General features: G+C 37.8%; 1 protein-coding gene and 1 long non-coding RNA gene across 2 annotated transcripts in view; one reads left to right on the top strand and one right to left on the bottom strand.

The window, feature by feature from the left end:
* Positions 1-20360, top strand: part of LOC134154940 (uncharacterized) — a 50890-nt gene that overhangs the window by 687 nt on the left and 29843 nt on the right. Inside the window, exon 2 of the long non-coding RNA XR_009961381.1 lies at positions 2852-2934. This is a non-coding gene — a long non-coding RNA (uncharacterized LOC134154940). The remainder of the gene's footprint in view (positions 1-2851; positions 2935-20360) is intronic.
* On the bottom strand, positions 10863-18367 carry SPAM1 (sperm adhesion molecule 1). Its single transcript, XM_062601550.1, has 3 exons — positions 17402-18367; positions 15348-15437; positions 10863-11516 (listed from the first exon to the last, which is right to left on the bottom strand). The coding sequence occupies exons 1-3, from the start codon at positions 18365-18367 to the stop codon at positions 10863-10865; spliced, it is 1710 nt and encodes a 569-aa protein (XP_062457534.1).

Genomic DNA, 20360 nt, shown 5'->3' on the forward strand with positions numbered 1-20360 from the left:
GCCCTGAGGGGCGAGATTGGGGCCTGGGTGGGGATGGGCACCAGGCATGGACCTGAGGGGTGAAGGAGGGTTTCATATAGGAATGGGCACTGAGCTGGGCATGGCCCTGTGGGGTGAAGGAGGTCTTGGGCAGCGATGCACACAGCTCAGCATGGTCCACAATGGCCGAAGGAGGGTCCTGGGTGAGGTAGGACGCTGGGCATGGCCCAGAGGGCTGAAGGACAGTCCTGGGAGGACCTTGCTGGGGCTAAAGGCAGCATTGCTTGGTGAGCAACCAAGGTTTTGGTGCAGCCGGAGTCCCCGAGGGAGGCCGTGGTGCAGGAGCACTGTCTGGGAGGAGACAGCCTGCGTCCATGCCAGAGATGTTCCCGGGGAGTAATGTGCTGGTTTCACGTGAGGGGAGCAGGCTGCCTGCAGCAGACTTGGAGGTGTTCCTTTGTGTGGGCACAACATGTAGGGAGGCAGCAGGGGCTACACTGGAGCCATCGTTTGGTTTCAGTCAGAGGAGCTTGAGCGGGATGACAGGCAGAGGTCTGCACTGGGGCATCTGTGGACATCTCAGTGGTTGGACATAGGGGCACCCGGTGAGGAGTAAGGGGCTGCATCCTCACATGGCAGCCAGTGCGCCTCAGAAAGCAGCAGGGTGGCTCCATGCCGAGGCATCATTTGGCAGACAACAGGCAAATTGGGCACAATGAGAACGGTACGAGGTGAAACAGCTGGTCGTGGGAGCATGCCGTGATGGAGGCATGCTGGGTCCTCGTGGGGCTGTCCAAGGTGGGTATGCCGCTGTGGATTGTCTGCCAGTGAGCTACCATAGACCCAGTTACATCCAAGGGCTGGATTCGCAGTGCATGAGTAGGTGGACTGAGTTTTCTCCGTGGGATCAATTTTGTAGGTCCTTCACCCCCCATGATAGCAGTCCTAGTACTTCTACTCTTCCTGTGAAAATCTTATTAAATTGTCTGGTGCGTGAGGACAGACTTTCTGTTACAAGGTTTTTCTTGCTTTTATTTGGGTTCTTCCTTGACAGTCAATTTTTGGAGATTCTCCTTTAACTTGCTTCTTTGCTTAAGCATCACTAATGCTTGTTATGGTTGTTTTGTATAGTTGGCAATGACAGGATATGTAGCATCACAAGGAATCTTCTTTTGCCTGTACTAGATAAGTGGCATTTAGTGTGCTGTCTTGCCACACAGCATTAAAGAAAGGCTTGTTTTCTTGATAAATCTAACATTTGACCTGGATATATCTGCCATCCTCTAAAGTTGTCATTTAAATTATGCGTGACGCTCTAGAAGATTACAGTATAAGGGTAAGTGGGTAAGTTTCCTTATCTACTGTATTGCTGGATAAAGAATTTCACACAGATATAAACAAACGTCAAAAATTTAGTATAGATACTTCTGCTATTGAAACAAAGCAAATTCATCAGACCATTTAGAAATGCTTCCTTCAGAGACAGAGTTCATCATTTTACAGGATGCAGTTTGAGACAGACCTCATTGATTATGTCAGTCAGACCACAAAAATTGGAAGCTCTTATGACATTGCTGTCAAGAACAATTAGTTCTGGGCCTAGCTATAAAGGTGAAAAATTTATGCTTTTTCATGATCTGGTGGTAGATGCAGTCAAGATGACTCATAAAGTAATTCTAAGATTTTATATGCATATATATAGTTATTCAATTATTTACTCTTCTAAATTTAATTGAATATTTCCAGAAGAAAATTGGACTCTGGAACTGAGCCCTGCTGCCTGCTGGTAATATAAGGGAGTTGTTTTTCATTCCTTAATATTAAGCCTAGAGGGCAGCACATGGAACTAATAAGTGATGAGTCCCAAACAAGCAAAAGGAGGCTCTTTTTCCAAGAGTGTATAGTCAGACTGTGGAAGTCATTGCCTCTGGACGTTGTAAACGCCAAAATTTTACATGGGCTTAGGAATGATGGCATAATTCATGCAAGAAAAAAATCCATTGACAGCTGTTGTGCACTAAGGTGCTACCTTTGATACAAGTAATTGTTTTGTGCTGATGCTCTTCCCTAAATATGCTTAACTGTCCATTGCTGGAGGCAAGTTATTGAGCAAGAAGGAGTGATAGTTTGATCTGATATGGCAAGTTTTACGTCATTTAGAATTACTGTTTTTAATGTTCATATTATTCCTGTTTTTCACAGCTCTGTAGATACCAAACTGGCCCTGTGACTCAGCAGCTCTGACAATTATTTGTTCATACCTAAAACTAATTCTTGTTAAGATTTGATGCATAATTTAGTGTTTTCCTGAACTTTACTACAGAGATTGTAGTTGCCCTAGTTATTTTTATTTATTCTTATTATGGTAATTCACTGGGCTCAGTCCTTTGTGCTAGGTGAAGATAGAGTGGTAGAGCTTTAGCCTTAATGATTCACAAATCTAAATGGACAACACAGATGCCAAAGGAGGAGCTTCCAGAATAAAAGAAAAATTGAATTGTGACAGTCAGCAAATATGTAACTGCAATGGCTTTTCCTAGATAAAGTTCTGTCTTAAGCAGCAGGACTAATGAACTTTAGCTTCTTAAAGGGCTAAGAACAATAAACCATCCCTCTTCAGTTCTGTAATAACCCTGGTTTTCCTCTTTCTTCATGTCTGCTATGCTGTCCTCCTGATCCAGAGCTATACATATGTCTATGACAAACTACCTTCAGCAAATAGACTATATAATGAAAAAGTTCTGCTTGCAGCTCCCTCAGTGGAGAAATTAATTTGTGTTCCTCTCCCTTATCAAGTTGTCACCTTTCCTGAAGTGTGTAGAAACTTGATAGATTAAAATTGCCACCCATGTTGACTGAAATTCTCCCACAGGTTTAAAAAATACTGTGAAGATGGATGGCCAGACAACTGGTGAACCCAAAGACAAAAATATTTCATAAGTCTCCTTTCCTTAGGTAAGGAATTAACTGATAATTTAAAAACTAATTTTAAAATTTACAAGATGAAGTGCTTTGGTGTTTTGGGTGAGAGTAGAATTTTGGTTGATTGTGTCAGCTTCAGCCATTTCAAAGCATGGTACAACACTCAAAGTTTCTTGAAAATTGGTGCCATGCTAAAAGGGGTGAACCTAAATCAGTTTCTGCATTTAGGGAGAAGGAAACAGAAATCGGTGTTTTTAATTGTTCCGTGGTGGGAGCTAGATGTCCATTCAAAATATACAAACTAAGCCAGTCAGCACTCAAAATTTACCAGTGGATTACCATTTACGCATAAGAGAAAGGGCTCACTAGAGACATAGCTGGAAAAGATGGGGTAGGAAGTATGATAGGTAAAAGGACTTCAAGAAATAATCCCTAGGCAAAGCATCAGTCTTTTCTTTTGCTGCTATATATCTTACTATTAAAAAAAAAAAAAAAAAAAAAAAAAGTTTCAGCCAAAACAAGTTGTGAATTTTGATTGAACAAATGAAAAGTTTCTGGCTGCCCTGAAACTGAAATAAAGCTTCCCACTTCTGCACCCAGCTGGAGACTAGTGATGAAGGCAAGTCCATTTATAAGAGTGATTTCTGTGAATACGGATGTTCCGATTACTGCGAAGGGGTAGGGGTGGGGGCAAACACTCATAAAACAGCAATCTCTATTTCTGCAAAGATTTTAAAATTTTGAAGTAGTGCTTAAGGTTCATAGCAATGGAAGTTTAAAGCAACTTTAATATATTTAAGACATAGTAACAAAATCTAGAAAATAATTTATTCTGTATCCTCATACAAGGCCAGCAGAAGGCCAACAGAGTCAGGTAAATTTTAATACATTAGTTCAGTTATGCATTGATTGAAGTCTGTTATGGTGCCTAGGGAATCAAAATAAAATATTTGAAAATTTCTCAAATGATTTATCCAAGGTCTGTTACGTTTGCTAAAATCTATTATAAAGTCCTAATTTTTGTGACAGTTTCTGATAAGGCACAGACTGATAATAATTGTGTGTAAAAATATTGCTACCTTGTTGCAATAAGCAATTTAGAGGACATTTGTTCTGGTTATTAAAAACCTCAGCTGGGGCACAATCATACAGAATCACAAAGTGGTTGAAGTTGGAAGGGACCTCTGGAGATATCTAGTCTAACCCCCCGCCCTGCTCAAGCAGGGTCACCTAGAGCATGTTAGATAGGATCACATGCAAGTAGGTTTTGAATATCTACAGAGAAGGAGACTCCACAACCTCTCTGGGCAATCTGTTCCACAAGAACAAATTGTTATCCTGTGTGGCTGTAGAGAACCCACTTAATCTTTCTAGGAAGCCTTTAAATGATGATAAAATGCTTCATTTTGCAGTCTTGTCCATTGAGATTCACACCCTTCAGCACTAGTTTAGGTGTGCTGTGAAGGCATGTAGCACACAGCATACTGAGTCTTCCAAGGGTTCTGTCTCTGAAACAATAGCAAAGCAGTTTACTCCATTGCAGAGATTTACTTGTGTTACAAAAATTTATAACAAAGAACTTAAATTTATGATGATGGTGTAAATACATGTTCAGCAAAATTTGACCTGAACCAGCATCATGTATCCAGACATTTCCACATTTGTGCAGGAACAAGGTGTTTCAGTCCCTGGTTTTGGGTACCCAGTTCTAGGTACTGTGAAAGACATCAGATCAGATTACCTGTAGCTTAAGCTTTGTTTCTAGTGACAGCTGTAGGTCTTAATGAAAAGAAGCCTTCAACTGGATGACTCCTCTAGGGAGGACAGCATGAGAAGAGGTGATAGCTGACTGATACTTTCAAGTTTGTCCTGATATACCAGATGTTTTTTTAAAAAAATGTAGACTAAGCCATACATGTATTCTACTAATGAGACATTGCATTAGCAAAAGACTAGTCATCTTTTCTTTTTTGTTGGCCAGAGTCCAACAGCTGCTTTACTAAAGAGAAGAGAAAGACTTTATTGAATTTATCAGTGAAAGCATTGTAATATACCCATTAGTGTTTACATGCATCATCCATGCCCTCTGCTGGCTGGAATGTCAGACTCTCTAGCATTTATCTTCTCTAGTGATGGAAGGTGTGAAAGAGGATTTTTGTAAAAGCTGTTACAGTGACAGTAGGGCAGATTGAAGTCTGTGTTTTGGATCTTAAAGTTTGGTATATACGGCATGAGAACTTTTCAGTTTTTTAGAAAACTATGTGTAGGATTTACAAGTCCAGTGCCTTTAATTAGTAATTGGGCCCAGCAATACGATTCTTTGTTGTGACATTAACAATGTTATCATTATGGGACTGCGGATGGCCTTAGCTTCCCTTTAAATGGATGATTGTTAGGTCCCTGCGTCAGGGAATCGTCACTTTGCACTGGCACGCTATCGTCTGGTCCCTACCTGTTAGTAGCCTGAGGGAACAGTAAGCTCCAGGAGGTGTTTGCTAGTGTATGGTTTATTTCTTTTGCAGAATCTTGAGGTTCTGTTGAATAAGATTTTCTAAGATAAAACAAAGGCAAATAGGGGTGACTGTATATTGTCTGCTGTCTACGTATATGTAGCTGAACACCACACTCCAGAACTGCATAGAAACGCAGAAACAAAATGTTTGCTGGATATATGAATTAGTGATTCATGTTGATTTTCATATACTATGTGTGTCCGTTTACTGATCAACAAACACTGTATCAATTTTAAGCTAAGGGAGATGTAAGCATGCACTGAAAAATGTCATCTAATCATTACTGACCAAGGAAAACTACACCAATATACAGTGATGGTGGTAACATATTACTGAATGTAATGAAATCCAAAGTAATTCCCCTAAGAATGGTATTGATAGGTGTGCCTTTTAAGTCCTTGGCTTTTACTCTCTCATGTAATGAGGTGACCACAAATGCTGGAAGATTTTGCAGTCCTGAGGACATACTAATTGACAGCAAAGAGAAAACTAGCTGCTGAGGGTTCAGAATGCCTGCACTAAAGAACTGTTCTCTAAAGGCCCTTGACTGGCATGAACAAAACTTTAGGACTGGTCTGGAATACTTTATGAATACTTTTGAATGTTTAACCATCATCATACTAGGATGCTGGGTTAAATTTCAGTGGAGTCCTTCCAGAAAAATAGACAAAAAGGTTCAGGCTAACCACTTCTCAGAAAACACTCAGAAGGCTGAAGGGATGAAGTCAAAACAAGAAGCTTTTGAATCCTCTTTCCAGCAACCTATAAACTGGTTTTCAGTAGGACAGGAAAAAACTGCAAAGAAAGAACAACAACAAAAAAGAAATTTCTCTAAGAAAGATGGAGTCTTTCTTAGTAATAAATTGCTTGAAATCATAAAATAAAAATGATTTTTATTGATATTATTCTTTGGAGTGAAACTCATGGCTCTCTTTTGAGATCTCTGATCCTAATCTTGCAGTCTGTTTTGCTTTGGCAGAATGGATACTACCGGTGTGAAGGGGCTTGCACAAGCAGGCTATTAAATAACTTTGATATAACATTTAATTGTTTATGTTTGAAGAAAGGAATTTGGTTGTCTTGAAAATGTCATCAATGCTCTATAATTGATTACATTTTAAAATTATGTAACTGTCTGCTGTCTTGTTGTTTGTATTGAAATATGATGGATGAGTGCATGTACAAATCAGTATCGGGGAGTTGTCGAGTGCATATCATACAGGTCTGAAATCTTTCACACAGTTCTTTGCTGATATATATACAATAGAGTGTTCCAGTGTAATACAAGGATTAAAGGAAAATTTTTCTGGGCTTCTTAGGATGCTAGTCACATCCTAGACAGTCTACAATGTAGTCTTATTGGCCTGGCTCTCAAAATCTCTCTTTACATTTTTTCATACAGAGATGCAAGAAACTGTAAGCCAGGCACTAGATTATGATTTCACTTCTGTTCAGGTTCTCTAAATGCCAACAGCCATCTGTCTTAAAAAGTACCAGTATCTTTAGGTGTCCCATAATAAGCAGCACAATAAACCAGATCCAGATTCTTCAGGTAGAAAAGCAGATTTTTAAGAAAAAAATTATCAACAAGTTGTATACACTGAAGGAGTGCATTGAAGGTAACTGAACCTCTCTTTTTAGACTATGTCACTTCATTAAACCCATTTTAGCATTCCCCTGTCCCTGAGTGTTGCCAGCTTGAATTCTGCCTGGAAGGCAGAAGTACAAAATAATCATAATGAAAGGGTATGAAAGTTTCTCAAGTATTTAATCTTTTGAAAAATACAAAAAGATAAGTCAAACTATAGTGCTACAGAGGCAAATAATAGTTACAAGAAATACGGGGAAGGTGAAGGGGTTTTTTATTTGTTTCTTTTGTCTGCTTCAGGAGAAAACAAGTTTGACTTTGAACATAAGATAGTTACCAGCAATGAAAGGTGTAGCTTTGCTTTCCTTCTTTCCTCCTTCCTTACTCTTTGGACACTTGTTGAGCCCATGGTGACTTTTTAACATAGAGTAGACGCAAGACATATATAATACAGAGTAAAATACAATATCTGGATAATACTACTATTTTACACAGCATGTAACTGACTTGAAGCCAGCTATGCGTCAGGTTGTGTACACTATGACACAACCTGGTAGGATTGGTAGGATTTAAAACAGGAATTGCAGATACATGTAGATAATGTAAATATCAAAAATGAAAATAGGTAAAGCATTGTGCATGAGTTGATAGAAACTCATTAAGGCACAAGGCAGCTATTTATGAATGGAGACTAGGAAGACACAGTTCCGTGGACTGCTTATTGCAGTTGTCTGCTATTCTTTCACTTTCCGTGGCCTTTTCTGGCCCTGGCTACTCTCAAAGAAAAGAAAAGAAAAGAAATGTGATAAGAAGGATGAGTCTCATCTAGCACAGCTACTGTGTTCCGTTATCTTAATAGTGGGCTTCGGGGAAAAGCTGATTAAATACCAGATAGATAAAACATGAAAAAGATAAAGAGACTGATCTGTGTATATTTCCTTCTGCTTCACTCTTTTACTGCTCCTGCAGTTCACTACATCTACATCCACTAGGAGGTCTTAGCTGCTCTATCTTAACACTTCTGTTATTTTAATTTCCCTTTCCTCCTTGCCTTGTGATTTTATCCCTTCCCTCTTACAAATGCTCTTACTATTACTTGGCTGATAGTCCAAAAAACACTTAGGGTAAGACCAGCAAGCTTTCTTACCCTGCAGGCTCCCTTACCACAAAGTGTTGCAAGTCTAGAGTCTTTCAAAGAGCTGGATACAAACAAACCTAAGCTCAAGAAATTTTGCCAGTATATAATTTAACAAAACAAGACATTCTGTGAACTAAAACTCTATAGACCAACATACAATTTTAGCTTTGGTAAAGGGTTTCTGCTGAAAATACAAAATTTTATGTAAGGCTGAATGCTCAGAAAGTACCCTAAAACATTACCAGTGACATTTCCAGTTTCTAGAAAAATTTTGATAGCTGTTACATGTCCAGTGTGAAAGGGAGAGACCAGAGATGCAGGAATCATGCAGAAGGCATACCATGGCTGGTGTTTAGCCAAAATCAAATAACCTTTACCAAAGCTGCAGAGAAGCAACTTTTTTTATAAAGGTGATCAAAAATAGCTGACTTCTTTTCTGCCAGATGGTATATTACATAAATAATTTTTAAAATTCATGATTCTTGGAATGCTACTGGCAGAAATAGCTCTGGTTTGTGGATTCAACACTATAACTGCAATGAGAAAGTTGTCGCTTCCTCTTGATAACTTGCTGTTCAAAAGCCATGAAAACATTATTTCTTCATATTAAATCTGAAGTCTTTATCTGTTTTTCTGCATGCCTGAAAATTTGAAGGCAATGGATTGTAGGAATTATGATATGTATTTTCTGCTAAATTTAGACTTTTTTTTTTCTATTTTTTTTAAATAAAGGACTACTCTATCAAAATCCCAGATAGTTCCATTAGTGAAGTAAGTTGTACCTGTGGGAGAGGATGATTTATTTGTGCAGATCCTGGCTAGTTCTAGGAAGATATTTTTCATCCCTCCATGCCAGCAGCCACTCTTCACCCATCAGAAGTCAGTTCTATTAAGCATCTGACATAACAATTTGTAAAGATTATTTTATTGAATGAACTGCAGTTAATTGCTTCTAAATGCTTAAAGTGACTATATAAAAACCATAATTGGACTCTCGATAGAAACTGGGAGTGGTTTACTTTGGAGATGTATCTTCTATTTTAACATTGCTTTTGGCAAGAAACTCTAAGCATGTAGTCTAAAATTATTGTGGCTATTCAAATGCTGCATTTAAGAGCAAATGTGCTGCCATGTCTTAGATCTGAGCCTTTCCTTATTGAATATGCCAGATTCTTTCTTGTCTCTTATTAGTAATGAAAATGTGAGCTGTATCTCTACAGAACAACAGAGCATTCTACAGGGAATATAAAAGCCTAGGAAGCAAAGAAAAGGAGTTGCCCAAAACTAGTGTAGTAACTGAGATATTCCAAAACCACAATATGTTTTTAAATATAAATAAGACACACTGTCATATTAGCTGTGATTCTGTTCCATGTCCTGCTCTGTAGTGTCCTGCTTGGCATGGTCTGGCCCTTGATACTATGTGTCTTGCTGTCTTTACTGTCCCTTTCTCCAGAGGTGCATACCGCTACTTTTACAGTCCTTAGATGTCAACTGACTTCCCTCACTACTGCTACGCACCAGTACTCCCTCCCCAGAGAGGAGACTTGGTGGAACACAGATTTCTATGTACTGGTGAAGGGCTTTTAGGGTTCCATGAGCAGAACAAATAAAAAATGTGATCCAGAGGTAGTATCCTGGATCACAAGCAGTGGAAGTGAAGAAAGGAGACCCCAAGGTCCCCAGCATCATTGCATCTTGCTGCCTCCACTGTTGAGTTTTCCTAACGAACAAACTGGCTTCCACCAAATAGATTTGTTCGGAAGTAGGCAGGCAGGCAGGCATAGAGACTGTCCCACATCTGTAACCTTCTCAAACCCCACTAACTCTTTGTCCAGCTGGTGCTAAGCCGGTCTTTCATATCCAGTTGCTATAATTTCTGAATAGAGAAACTAGGATTGTTGGCCAATGCTCATAGAGAGTAAAGAGGTAGATCAGATGAGGAGTTGTGAGTATTGGCCAGACAGAACAGTTGAAAGCCAAGGAAGGGAACACCTGACATAAACGAGAAGGCTTGGGAGAAGGGAAGAAAGAATGAAGGAGTAACTAATCCAGCTCAGATTTTGAATAATGAAGTTCTAATATTTGATGTAAACATTTATGTTAAACTTAGAGACTTTTTAGAAGTTAGAAATATTCAATTAAAGGAAAAAACAGTTTCTTGATAGATATTGTGAAAAGTAAGAAGAACACTTTAAAATTAAGCTTATGTATGTTTTAAGAGTAAAAATTACTTTATCAAATAAGCTTTATGCTGAAAATTCTCAAAAGTCTAAAGTTAGGCCAGGTATTTTTTAGGAGCTAATACTCATGTAGGATGAAATTCATTCCTACATAGAGCATCAAATCTGAGACTAAATTAAATCCAAGTGGAGATAGATTTCACTGGCTTAGCTTGAAGTATACAAAATAACACTATGAGAAATGAAATATTTTTTTTTAAATAGAACTGTTACAAATTGTTCATTATTCTGGATTATCCTATCATACAGTATAATCATTATATACAGACCACTATATCTTCAGCCCAAATAGTAGTTTAGAATTAAACTGAAGAAATATATTCAAGCTATGGAATAAAAAAAGTGACCTCATACAGATAAATTCACAGAGTTGCAGCTGTTTTACACATTTCAGGAATGATTTTTCTATCCAAATCAAAACTCTAGAATTTCAAACAAAGTTAAGGGAAAAGAATTTCAGTCTCACTTTCATGGGTCATTTATATTAAGGTGCTCAAAATTAGAATTAAATAAAACAAATTAAACATCTTATCTGATGAAGAACTACTGAAAGTACGAGTATCATTTGCTTCTAAATCGTAACTAGAGGTAGCTGTGATATTGTTACATTGTGTAGTTGTTATACTGAGTATATTATTTCCAATAGTAGATTGGAAATCTTTTATTTCGTGTTGTGTAGATAACGTAACCTTACTCAGAGAGGCAGATGAAAGAACAGTTCTGTTAGGTGGGGTCTTTTCTCTAGAAGGTCCTATATTAGAAAGTGAATTTGAGGATATGTGAATGCAAATATCTTCTGTAACACAAGCATGGAGGTAATGGATGTCATTTATATCAGCTCTAGGTTTGCAACTGTACCCTGCATAACAGTGGCAATCAAATTTTTCTATAAACATTTGCAGATCCTGAAATGCTGGTTGCCCTTGTAGAGTGTATTTTCCATCTTTTGTCATTCGAATGACAATATTCTCTGGGTTCAAGTGAAGGTAGTCACTGGAATTCCATTTTTTCCGTACACAAGCACCAGAGTCTTGGCACAACACTCGGCTGCAGATTCTGGCTGCCATTGTCACATTGATGAGGTAAGGAGTCAACGTCCTCCGAAGGTAGTTGTCCAGAGTCCTACAGGTGTTCTGTAAAAAGAACATCGTAGCTGAAAAGCTTAGTAAATAAACTATAAAAATACTGTCATTCTAATGTGCTGTAGTGGATATCTATAAATACTTCCCTCGAGGTTTTGATAATAGTTATAACTGGTTGTTGGAAGCAGGCTTATCTGAAAAGCTGCTATGTAGTTCAAGGATCACAGCAAGTTTATGTGAGGTAGTAGTTGGAGATGTTATTAAAAGCCCTCATATCAGAAAGCAGAGGAATTAAAACTATCTGTATGAATTTGCTTGTAGCATTTGGAATCAAATGCATCTGATGAAGTTACATGAAGGATCAAAATTACTTTTCACGTGGCTTGTATATTTTGAAGGGAGTCTGAAAAAAAATATCACCCTTAACAAATAGTTTTTCTATCAAATCATCTCTTTGAGACTCTTCAATTTTCCCCTGACCTGAATAGCCATAAGCCATGAGAGTGGGCAGCTTTCACAACATTTTTTGAATGCAAAGCATTTGGGGCTAAATATACGTTAAGAGACCATCTAATTGATCCTGCAATTGACATTTATTCTATATATGCTTATATCGCTTAATAACCAGAGGCTTTGGAATTCTTGTTTGTTTGTTTCAGAAGTTGTGTCTTCTCAGGATATTTGCCTAATAACAGACATCAATAGGTAGATAAAGCTGTTATTTCCACTCATGGAAATCATCTCAGTGAACATGTCCTAGTGCATTGTGTGACTTGTTCATGATCTCCGTATTAGAGCCTTTAGCTTTAGTTTCTGGCTAGTGTCTCAGCAACAGAATAAAGAATTCAATGTACAGAAGCCACACTCGCTGTTTTTCTCCTTTCCTTGCTTATATATTCAAAGGAAGATCAAATAAAAGATAACCTTTTAATGAGAGTCTGATTTGTTAGTGTATCATAGAGTTAAGTGGAGTTTAGCATTTCATGAAAACTTATTATTTGTTGATCCCTATTTATAAAAATCATCAAAATCTTTCACATTAAAAATATAGAAAATATTTAAAATAAATTTAAAAATCAAAATATATAATAAAGCTGTTGTTTAAATAAAAATTTTTGTTCTTTGTTCTGTTAGTTTTGTGGGACTTTTTATGCAGAATATACCTACTTGATAGTTTTCTATATGTCATTAAAAATACCACTACTGTCTTTTAGTAGTTTGATAGTCTGGAACCACTGACAATGAAAAATGGTCCTCTTTTGATAAGACAAAAGAAAATAGAAATGATAGAAGGAAAAATGGCAAAAATTATCTCTCTACTGACTTTTATTTTCAGACTTCCTATTGAGACACATAGATTTATCACACAATGGCTTTTACCAACCACTCCACAGACCTAACAAACTGGAATCAAACATGACTGTTTAAGATCTTGCTTTTACCTTTCTGTCCATGAATTCACAGCAGTGACGCAAGGATAGAGCAGCCTTAGCCAACTGGATTGATTTCAACATGCGACAAAAGATCAAAGGAATGATATAAGAAAGAGAGGAAGTAAGGTCAGACAGGAACAGACATACAGAAGGGAAGTGGGGGAATAACAGCAGCAATATGGCTTACATTCCAGGTGTTCAAAAAAAAGCCCCTGGAAACAATAATAGCATTTCATTACCTTCCTCAGTGTCATTGATAAAAGCTTGCCTTTTTCTTATCCCTGCACATCCCTCCTCCATTTAGTGACTAGCAGTATCCCAAAAGTGAGGCTGTAAGGACAACTCATCCCATGTATGTTAGCCAGTTAAAAGTCTATTTTGTCATTCTCATTTAAAATAGCCTCCTAATATCCAGTATTATTTAGCTCAGTGTCATAGCATCTCCCAAGTTTACCAAAAGCCTTAACTGTCCTTTCTTTCAGAACTAACACACATTCTAGCATGCATCAGGGTTTTTGTCTCTAACTTGAAGTAGCTTTTGTAAATAAATCTTCATGTAAACACCGGAACTGAGCAACTTGGAAGACAGGCTTTTGCACAACCCGCTCTGCCCGACTTGCAAGAGAAAAGTTGTTCTGTTGATGCCGAGCCTGTTGCTCATTCCGTCATATCACATGGTGTATAGGGCCTTCCTGACCACACAGACCACACAGTAAGATCTTTTAATACCTCAAAGTCATAAGATATACATTCTCTATATCAGTGGGCTGAAGGAACGGCAACATTTGATTGTGCTTCTCTCATGGGAAGTAGCAGTGGTTCCCCAAAGGTCTACCACTGCACTGCAGAATGAGCAGGTCTGGGTCTGCATCTGAGGCTAAATACAATCCAGCCTTATGGGCCTCGCTGTCTCCTTTCCTTCCAAGCCCAACAAGATTACAGAGTACTTTCTGTGCCCACAAGGCCTTAATGCTGGTGACATATTCTTGGCCTGTATACGTTGCTTGAGCTCTTCACAGGGGAAATGTGACTTTTCACCCATCTTTAGCACAGCGAAGTATTTTCCAAGGCCCTTTGTGTCCCTACAAAAGGTGTTAGAGCATCCACCTCACTAACATCAACTGGAGTTAGAATCTGCAATGTCTTAGAGGATTTGGGTGGTTTTGTAATATTCACCTGCAGTATTTGCCATGATGAACTTTAAAATGTTAAAAAACACAGCTGCAATACAAGCAATTATATTATTCTGTCCAAGTAAACAAATTGGTAGTTAGTTGTTTGTTTGTTTGTTTTTCTTTAAGATATATAAAATCCCTGGCTAGAAAATTTTGGTTGGTGTAATTCTCACAGAAGTGAGGCTCATAGGAATATTTCATTGCTGAGAAGCTAGTGATAATGATACCCTTAAATAAAGACTCTAAGTGCAAGACATTTACTCACTTGCATGGCTGTGTAAATACATTGTCTGACTGGGATATGGAAAATTCTACTTGCTTATGCAAATCTCAAAGTTCAAACAATAAAAACTGTTGTTAATCTATGTCCTGCTACAGGGGTAGTGTGCAAAAAAGCTTCAGGTGCAACTGATGTGCATACTCAAAGCCAGGCACATACAGAAAGAGTGCAGGTGGGATGCCTTTGATAATTTGACCCTTACAGAACTGCAGGAGTTTTATTTGGCCATGCATTCTGTTACAGAAAGCCCAACAATGCTGATGAGTTTCAGTTCTTTGCTCTTAGGAGACTTTGAAATTGGGTGAAAGTACTTCACATACAGTAAATCTTTATACCAAACTTGCCTAAGTATGAATGAGCTAGTTCAAAAGAGTTATTTCAACATCCTTATAACAATGTTTCTCAAACTGGGTACCTGACCTTTCTAAAACAAATTCCTTTTTTATTCCTCTTGTGACTTGGATCTTTCTTACACTGGAATTAGTCAGACTACTACATAAAAAACACAGGAATGGCTGGAGCTGAAATCCTCCTAGTCTGATTCCTCCTAATGTTTTAAATAGTATTGCTAAGTGCACCATGTTAAAAAGAAAAAAGAAAAAGGACTTTGGAATAATGGCTCTGAGCAAGCCCAAGGAATTTTTCTGTACCTTATGACTGGAATGTAATGAAAATATGAGAACTCTTTCCTTAAACTAACTAATCAAGTCCTAACTTGCTTCCAGATATCATAATAGCTTGTCCAGTTACTCACATTGTTACTACTCACAATGTTACTGGCACATTCAAAGGTTTAACTCTTAGCCTGCATAGTCTTGGGCAATTTGTATAAGCCTCAGATGTGTTTGTTTCTTTTTAACTAGAGAAGACATCAGGTCTGCTGACAGTATGGAGTCATCAGTTTAAAAGTAAAAAGAAAGATGTAAATCATAACGCTTTATACCCTTTTCATTTTATTGCTCTTTAAGAACCTCATATAATTAATTTGGCATACCTTATTTTGTGTTAAATTCATATCACCCCAGATCACAATTCCAGAAGCACCTAGAGCAGCAGATTCTCCAATGGTATTTACCAGGTCATCCTGAGGGTAAATGTGCAAAGAATCACACTGATTTAAGTAAGCTATAACATAAGGGCAAAGGGTATAATGCATATAGAATATTAGATAGCCAAAATAACCACTTTGAAACAGCAAGTAATTACATATGATGCAAACATTTTGCTCTCAATGACAATTTTTTATTCTGGGATATATATATATATATTAATATATATAATATATATATTCAGGTTAAGCAGGTGATTACAGAAAATGTTGCCAACTATTTTCAATTTAAATATATCTTCTGGTTAGAAAAACAAGGCTGTAAAATTGAGCCAGTGGTTAGGCATATGACATACACTCATCCAACCATTTCCAACCTTTTGTTTTATTTTGTTTTGCTTCATTGCCTTCTGGCCATTCAGGGGTGGTAATAACCAGCCTCAGTAATGCTACCTGAGGCAGGGCCTGGAAAGCACAGCTTTCTTTAATTTCATTTACCAGAAGGTGCTAGAGCAGAAACTTAGCAAAAGAAAGAGCTTTCACCAACAGGAATCTCTTTTCTTGAGACGATGCCACTGGCTTTTTACAAAGACTGATTTAGGATTTTTTTTGTTGTTGTTGTTCAGTTCTCCTTTTAAGGTTAGATATTACCTTAGCCGTAACAAAGGCTTAAAGCCCACTTGGGAAGGGAGAGGCGAGGAGAAACCATCTAACTATGGGGGACAACAAATAAAAATAAAAGGTGTGAGGATTACAGGATTTAAAGTTAGTAACTATAAAAACCATCAGGACCCCTGAATAGCACCCACTGCTCCCTGAAGGCATCCAGATTGCTGGGGGCACATCCTAGTGGTGCTCTACCTGGGCCTGTGAGAGGACACTAGACACAAGAGTGTCCATGCAGTCACCAGCATCAAGCCCTCAAGCTTCCCCTTCCTCGCAGCCTGGATGGCCAGCATGGCCAGGGCCAGGAGGAGGTCCCATAACTTGGTGGTGTCTCTGATAGAGCAGATTTTTATATAAATGTGAGGGGAAAAGTGTAGCCACAACCATAATACGAGGATTAGATCTTAACCTGCACCTAACCTTGAATAACACATCAGATATTCAAATATCATTTAGACAGCTACTCCAGTGCATATAAGGACAGAATTTCCTCACTAGCTTTAAAATTCATCTAACTTATCAGAAGACTTGTGACCTGATTCATTTTTTATGTGTATGTGACATTTTTGTGTTCTGATTTTTTAAAAATTTGTTGATTTTTGCACCAGTACTTTAAGTCTTAGGTAGGCAATGAAATTCTTTGATTTCTGGAGAACTAATTTAATTATATTATCAAAATGATCAGAAGAATTGGGGGTGGAAGAAGGGTATTTTACCGTTTAAGAATCCCCACGATGGAAACTATTTGTTTTAATTTAGACATTGTAATTTCAAAAGAAAAAAAATAATTTTTTTGGAGTAACAAAGTTACTATTGTAATGTCCTCTCCCACTTCACCTGGGGAACCAGGTCTTACAATAATCATCCACAGGGTCCCTCAATGGTCCTTTAACAAAACCAGAGGAGAAACATCGCATATATATCAAAGTAAAAAGAAGGAGGGAAAAAAAAAACATTGTTTAAGAAAAGAAAGACTCACTTATTTTTCTTATAACGTAAAAGAATAGACATTAGGCCAGCCTGGTTTTACTAATTCTCTTTGGAAGAGATTATTCATATTTCTTTTCTCTGAGCTGAAGTACTAAAACATGCTTTCTAGCTTTGTAATATTTTGCAACATGTAGGAACTACTCAGAGAGTAAAACACTATTTAGTAAATACTATGAGAAGGTTTGAAAATAGACTTCTCTGTACTAGGTTTAACCAAATTTAGTTGATGGATTAATTTAATCTTTTTATTCAAAATCTATACATTTTCTTTCTGATACAGGTTAGTATACTTATTTAATAAATATCCACTAAATTTGAAATATTTAAAGTCTAGATCCACTCACCTGAGAGAGATATTCCTCACAGACATCTGTGAATACTGGACGTGTATATACAAAAACTGGAAGAGGATGAGTAGAATTAGAGACATATGAAATTCTAATGGCTTCTTGAACTCTGTTGCGAACAAAGACTTGCGCATTTCTGGAGGATCTTAGGGCTGTCTCTAGATAGACAGATGGATAAAGTGCAGTGCTTTTCTCCCACAACCAATTAAGCTCATTATTTCTTGCTATTTCAATATCTAAACAGGCTCCTGTATAATTGTGTGGATTTTGTTTGTAATCATAGTTATAACAGTCTGGATAAAGGTAATATCCCCACAGACGATTTGGCTTCGTTGCTATGCCCAGCTTCAAAGATTCTAACATAATTGATTTTGCTGCAGCTTCAAATTCCATTTTAGCTATACTCCTGGCTTCGACTTCTGATAGACTTAGGTCTCTCTGCTGAACCAGTTCAATGGATTCCTGTCTATAAATGTCTTTTGATCCCCAGTTCCTTATCCACACAGGTCTCCAGTTTTCCCAGTCAATGACAGCCAGTCCAAACTGTTCATCTGAAGGAATATAAAACTGAATGTCCTCTTTGGCTTTTTTTAAATGAGTCTCCAGCATGGAGAGTTGGGGGAGTCCTCCATTGACTGTTTCTCCTGTGATTTCATTTTTGTAAGGATAGTAACCAAGCCTGTCTGGATAGAATAGAGTGATGTTTTGTCCGACGGATGTCTTCAATGTGCTTCCAGTAAGAGAAAAAAAATTCATATCTAGCTGCACTCCAGTCCTTTCAGTACACAGTTCTGTAGGAGCATTCCAGATAGAAAGGAAAGGTGAATTAGAAATGAGTGGACGAGCTCGTATGTTCAGAGATGAGCAGCAAGAAGCTAGAATACTGAACACCATGCAGGATGCTATAGCAGATGTACAAGTAACACAAATACCAAAACTTTGGATTTTTCTTGGAGTTTTCATTGTACTATATGTAGTAGCATTAGGTGTTTCTGAGTAGACAAACTAAATGCTATCAAGATGCTCAGAAGGATAGCAGTCTGTCAAAAGCTTTAACATAAAATATATTTCTTCTAAAGTATTAAGCAATATCCATTAGGTGTAAAACAGGAGTGTCCTCTATGCCAGCTCGCTATCATTTCAGACTGCAGGTAACTTCTCAACAACTTCTAAGACCTAATGTAGAAAAGAAACAGGCAAATGTAGGTAAAGTAGGAGGTAATTAATCTTTCTTTTGTAACCATGAAACAAACACCATTTGTAGTTTTGAATATATTGCCACCTTTGAGTAAAATTCTCTTTCGAAGGAAAAGCACAATAGACAGTCACAGAAGAAGTAAACTATAAGAATAGATATAAAACTGTCAATGGAGTGGCATTCAGTGATCCATGGATCAGAGTCAGTATGCTCAGTATTATTATTGATTATACCAGTGACTGGTGTCACACAATGTCTTCCCTTAGTCAACAGTAATCTCTATATAATATTTCTCACCTATCTCAAAACAAAGTTTTAGGACTGAATTAGTTAGTATTCCAGAGCACCTAAGGTAAGATCCATGATAACAAAAATGTGAAACTTGGACTGCAGGCACACATCCAAGAAAACAATCCATATAAACTCATTTAACTCAATGAGGTATCTAAAATATTGTAAGCATTCTGTCTTTTGGCCACAGATTTTTAAATAGGGTAAATATTGTATGTCATATTAACATATGAACATCTACATATTGCCTAAGGTAATTTGAGATTTACAGATTAAGTGTCTCAAAGTCCAAATCTACTGAGGAATGCAATTCAACGGACAAGCTTAGGTGATCCATGCATGCACAGTGAGCAGTTACAGTCACTTTTAATCAAGAATATAATGGCAGTGGTGGTGGTTGTGATGCAGTCATCAACTTTTACATAGTAGCCCAAAGCTAAAGCATTCCTCTGTACATTAGCACACCTGAATTCACTTTCCTTCTAATCAAACTCCTGACTGTTTAATCCTGGAACTGTCATCTGCCATAGAGTCCTCATGATCAGCCTATAGAATATCTGATTATAAGAGTGAGAGTTGATGTGAAGAAGAATATGGAAGGTTCTGAGAAGCAAGCCACAGTGTGGCTGGGAGTCTAAAATTTCTGAGGGGAGAGGGGAAAGAAAGTAAGCAAGATTCTACTTTGCAGTCACTAAATTCAACCAGGAATGAAAAACCACAAATTTCTAGTCACTGCTCCCTGTATTATCTCTCTCCCTCCCATCAGATATAGGGAGATTCCCTGTGTATTCACTGAATTGTATTATACCTGGTTCTACTGAAAACTCTAGATTTACTTGGATTGTTGGAAAAAAGCCATGTGTGAACTGTCATTCAAAAAAAGGCAGAGCAACATAACTGATATCCTTTCTGAAAAATGATGAAGTCTAGACCTTTTGGAGACTGAAATAATGAAAGAATCTTTGTCAACAAATGAATTAAATCCTTCTCCTGGAGATAGATATCATATTCTCTAAAGGTGATTCTAGGATTCTTCTTCATTCAAGGGTAAATCTGAGGACTAAGAGGAAAACCAGAACAAATAGAAAAGTTGTACTGGAGGGGGAGACATCTGGGAGCAGAAGGAATTTCCCAAGAGAGGTATTTTGCATTACCAAAACACTTGTGATTTTCCCAGATTAGCAAGTCTATTTTGCAGGTCACATCTTGCTTCCTTCTCATCCATCACTTCTGATGTTAACAGGCTGTAGGTATATTTCCCCTTTGTACATGTTCATTCTTTTTCTTCCTCGGCAGGCTGCCAGCTCTTGGGTATTTTGCCAGCAGAGAAGCACAGTGCTGCTAGCCATTCCTTGTGCCCTGTTCCCAACCTACTCCAGTGCATGAAACTGCACTTTCCAGCGCAGTTTTGCCATGAGTCAATGTCAGCCTGGCACACTATGCTCCAGACAGACCTCTCTGTTCATT

Source organism: Rhea pennata, chromosome 1 (assembly GCF_028389875.1).
Source record: "Rhea pennata isolate bPtePen1 chromosome 1, bPtePen1.pri, whole genome shotgun sequence".
NCBI classification, from domain to species: domain Eukaryota; kingdom Metazoa; phylum Chordata; class Aves; order Rheiformes; family Rheidae; genus Rhea; species Rhea pennata.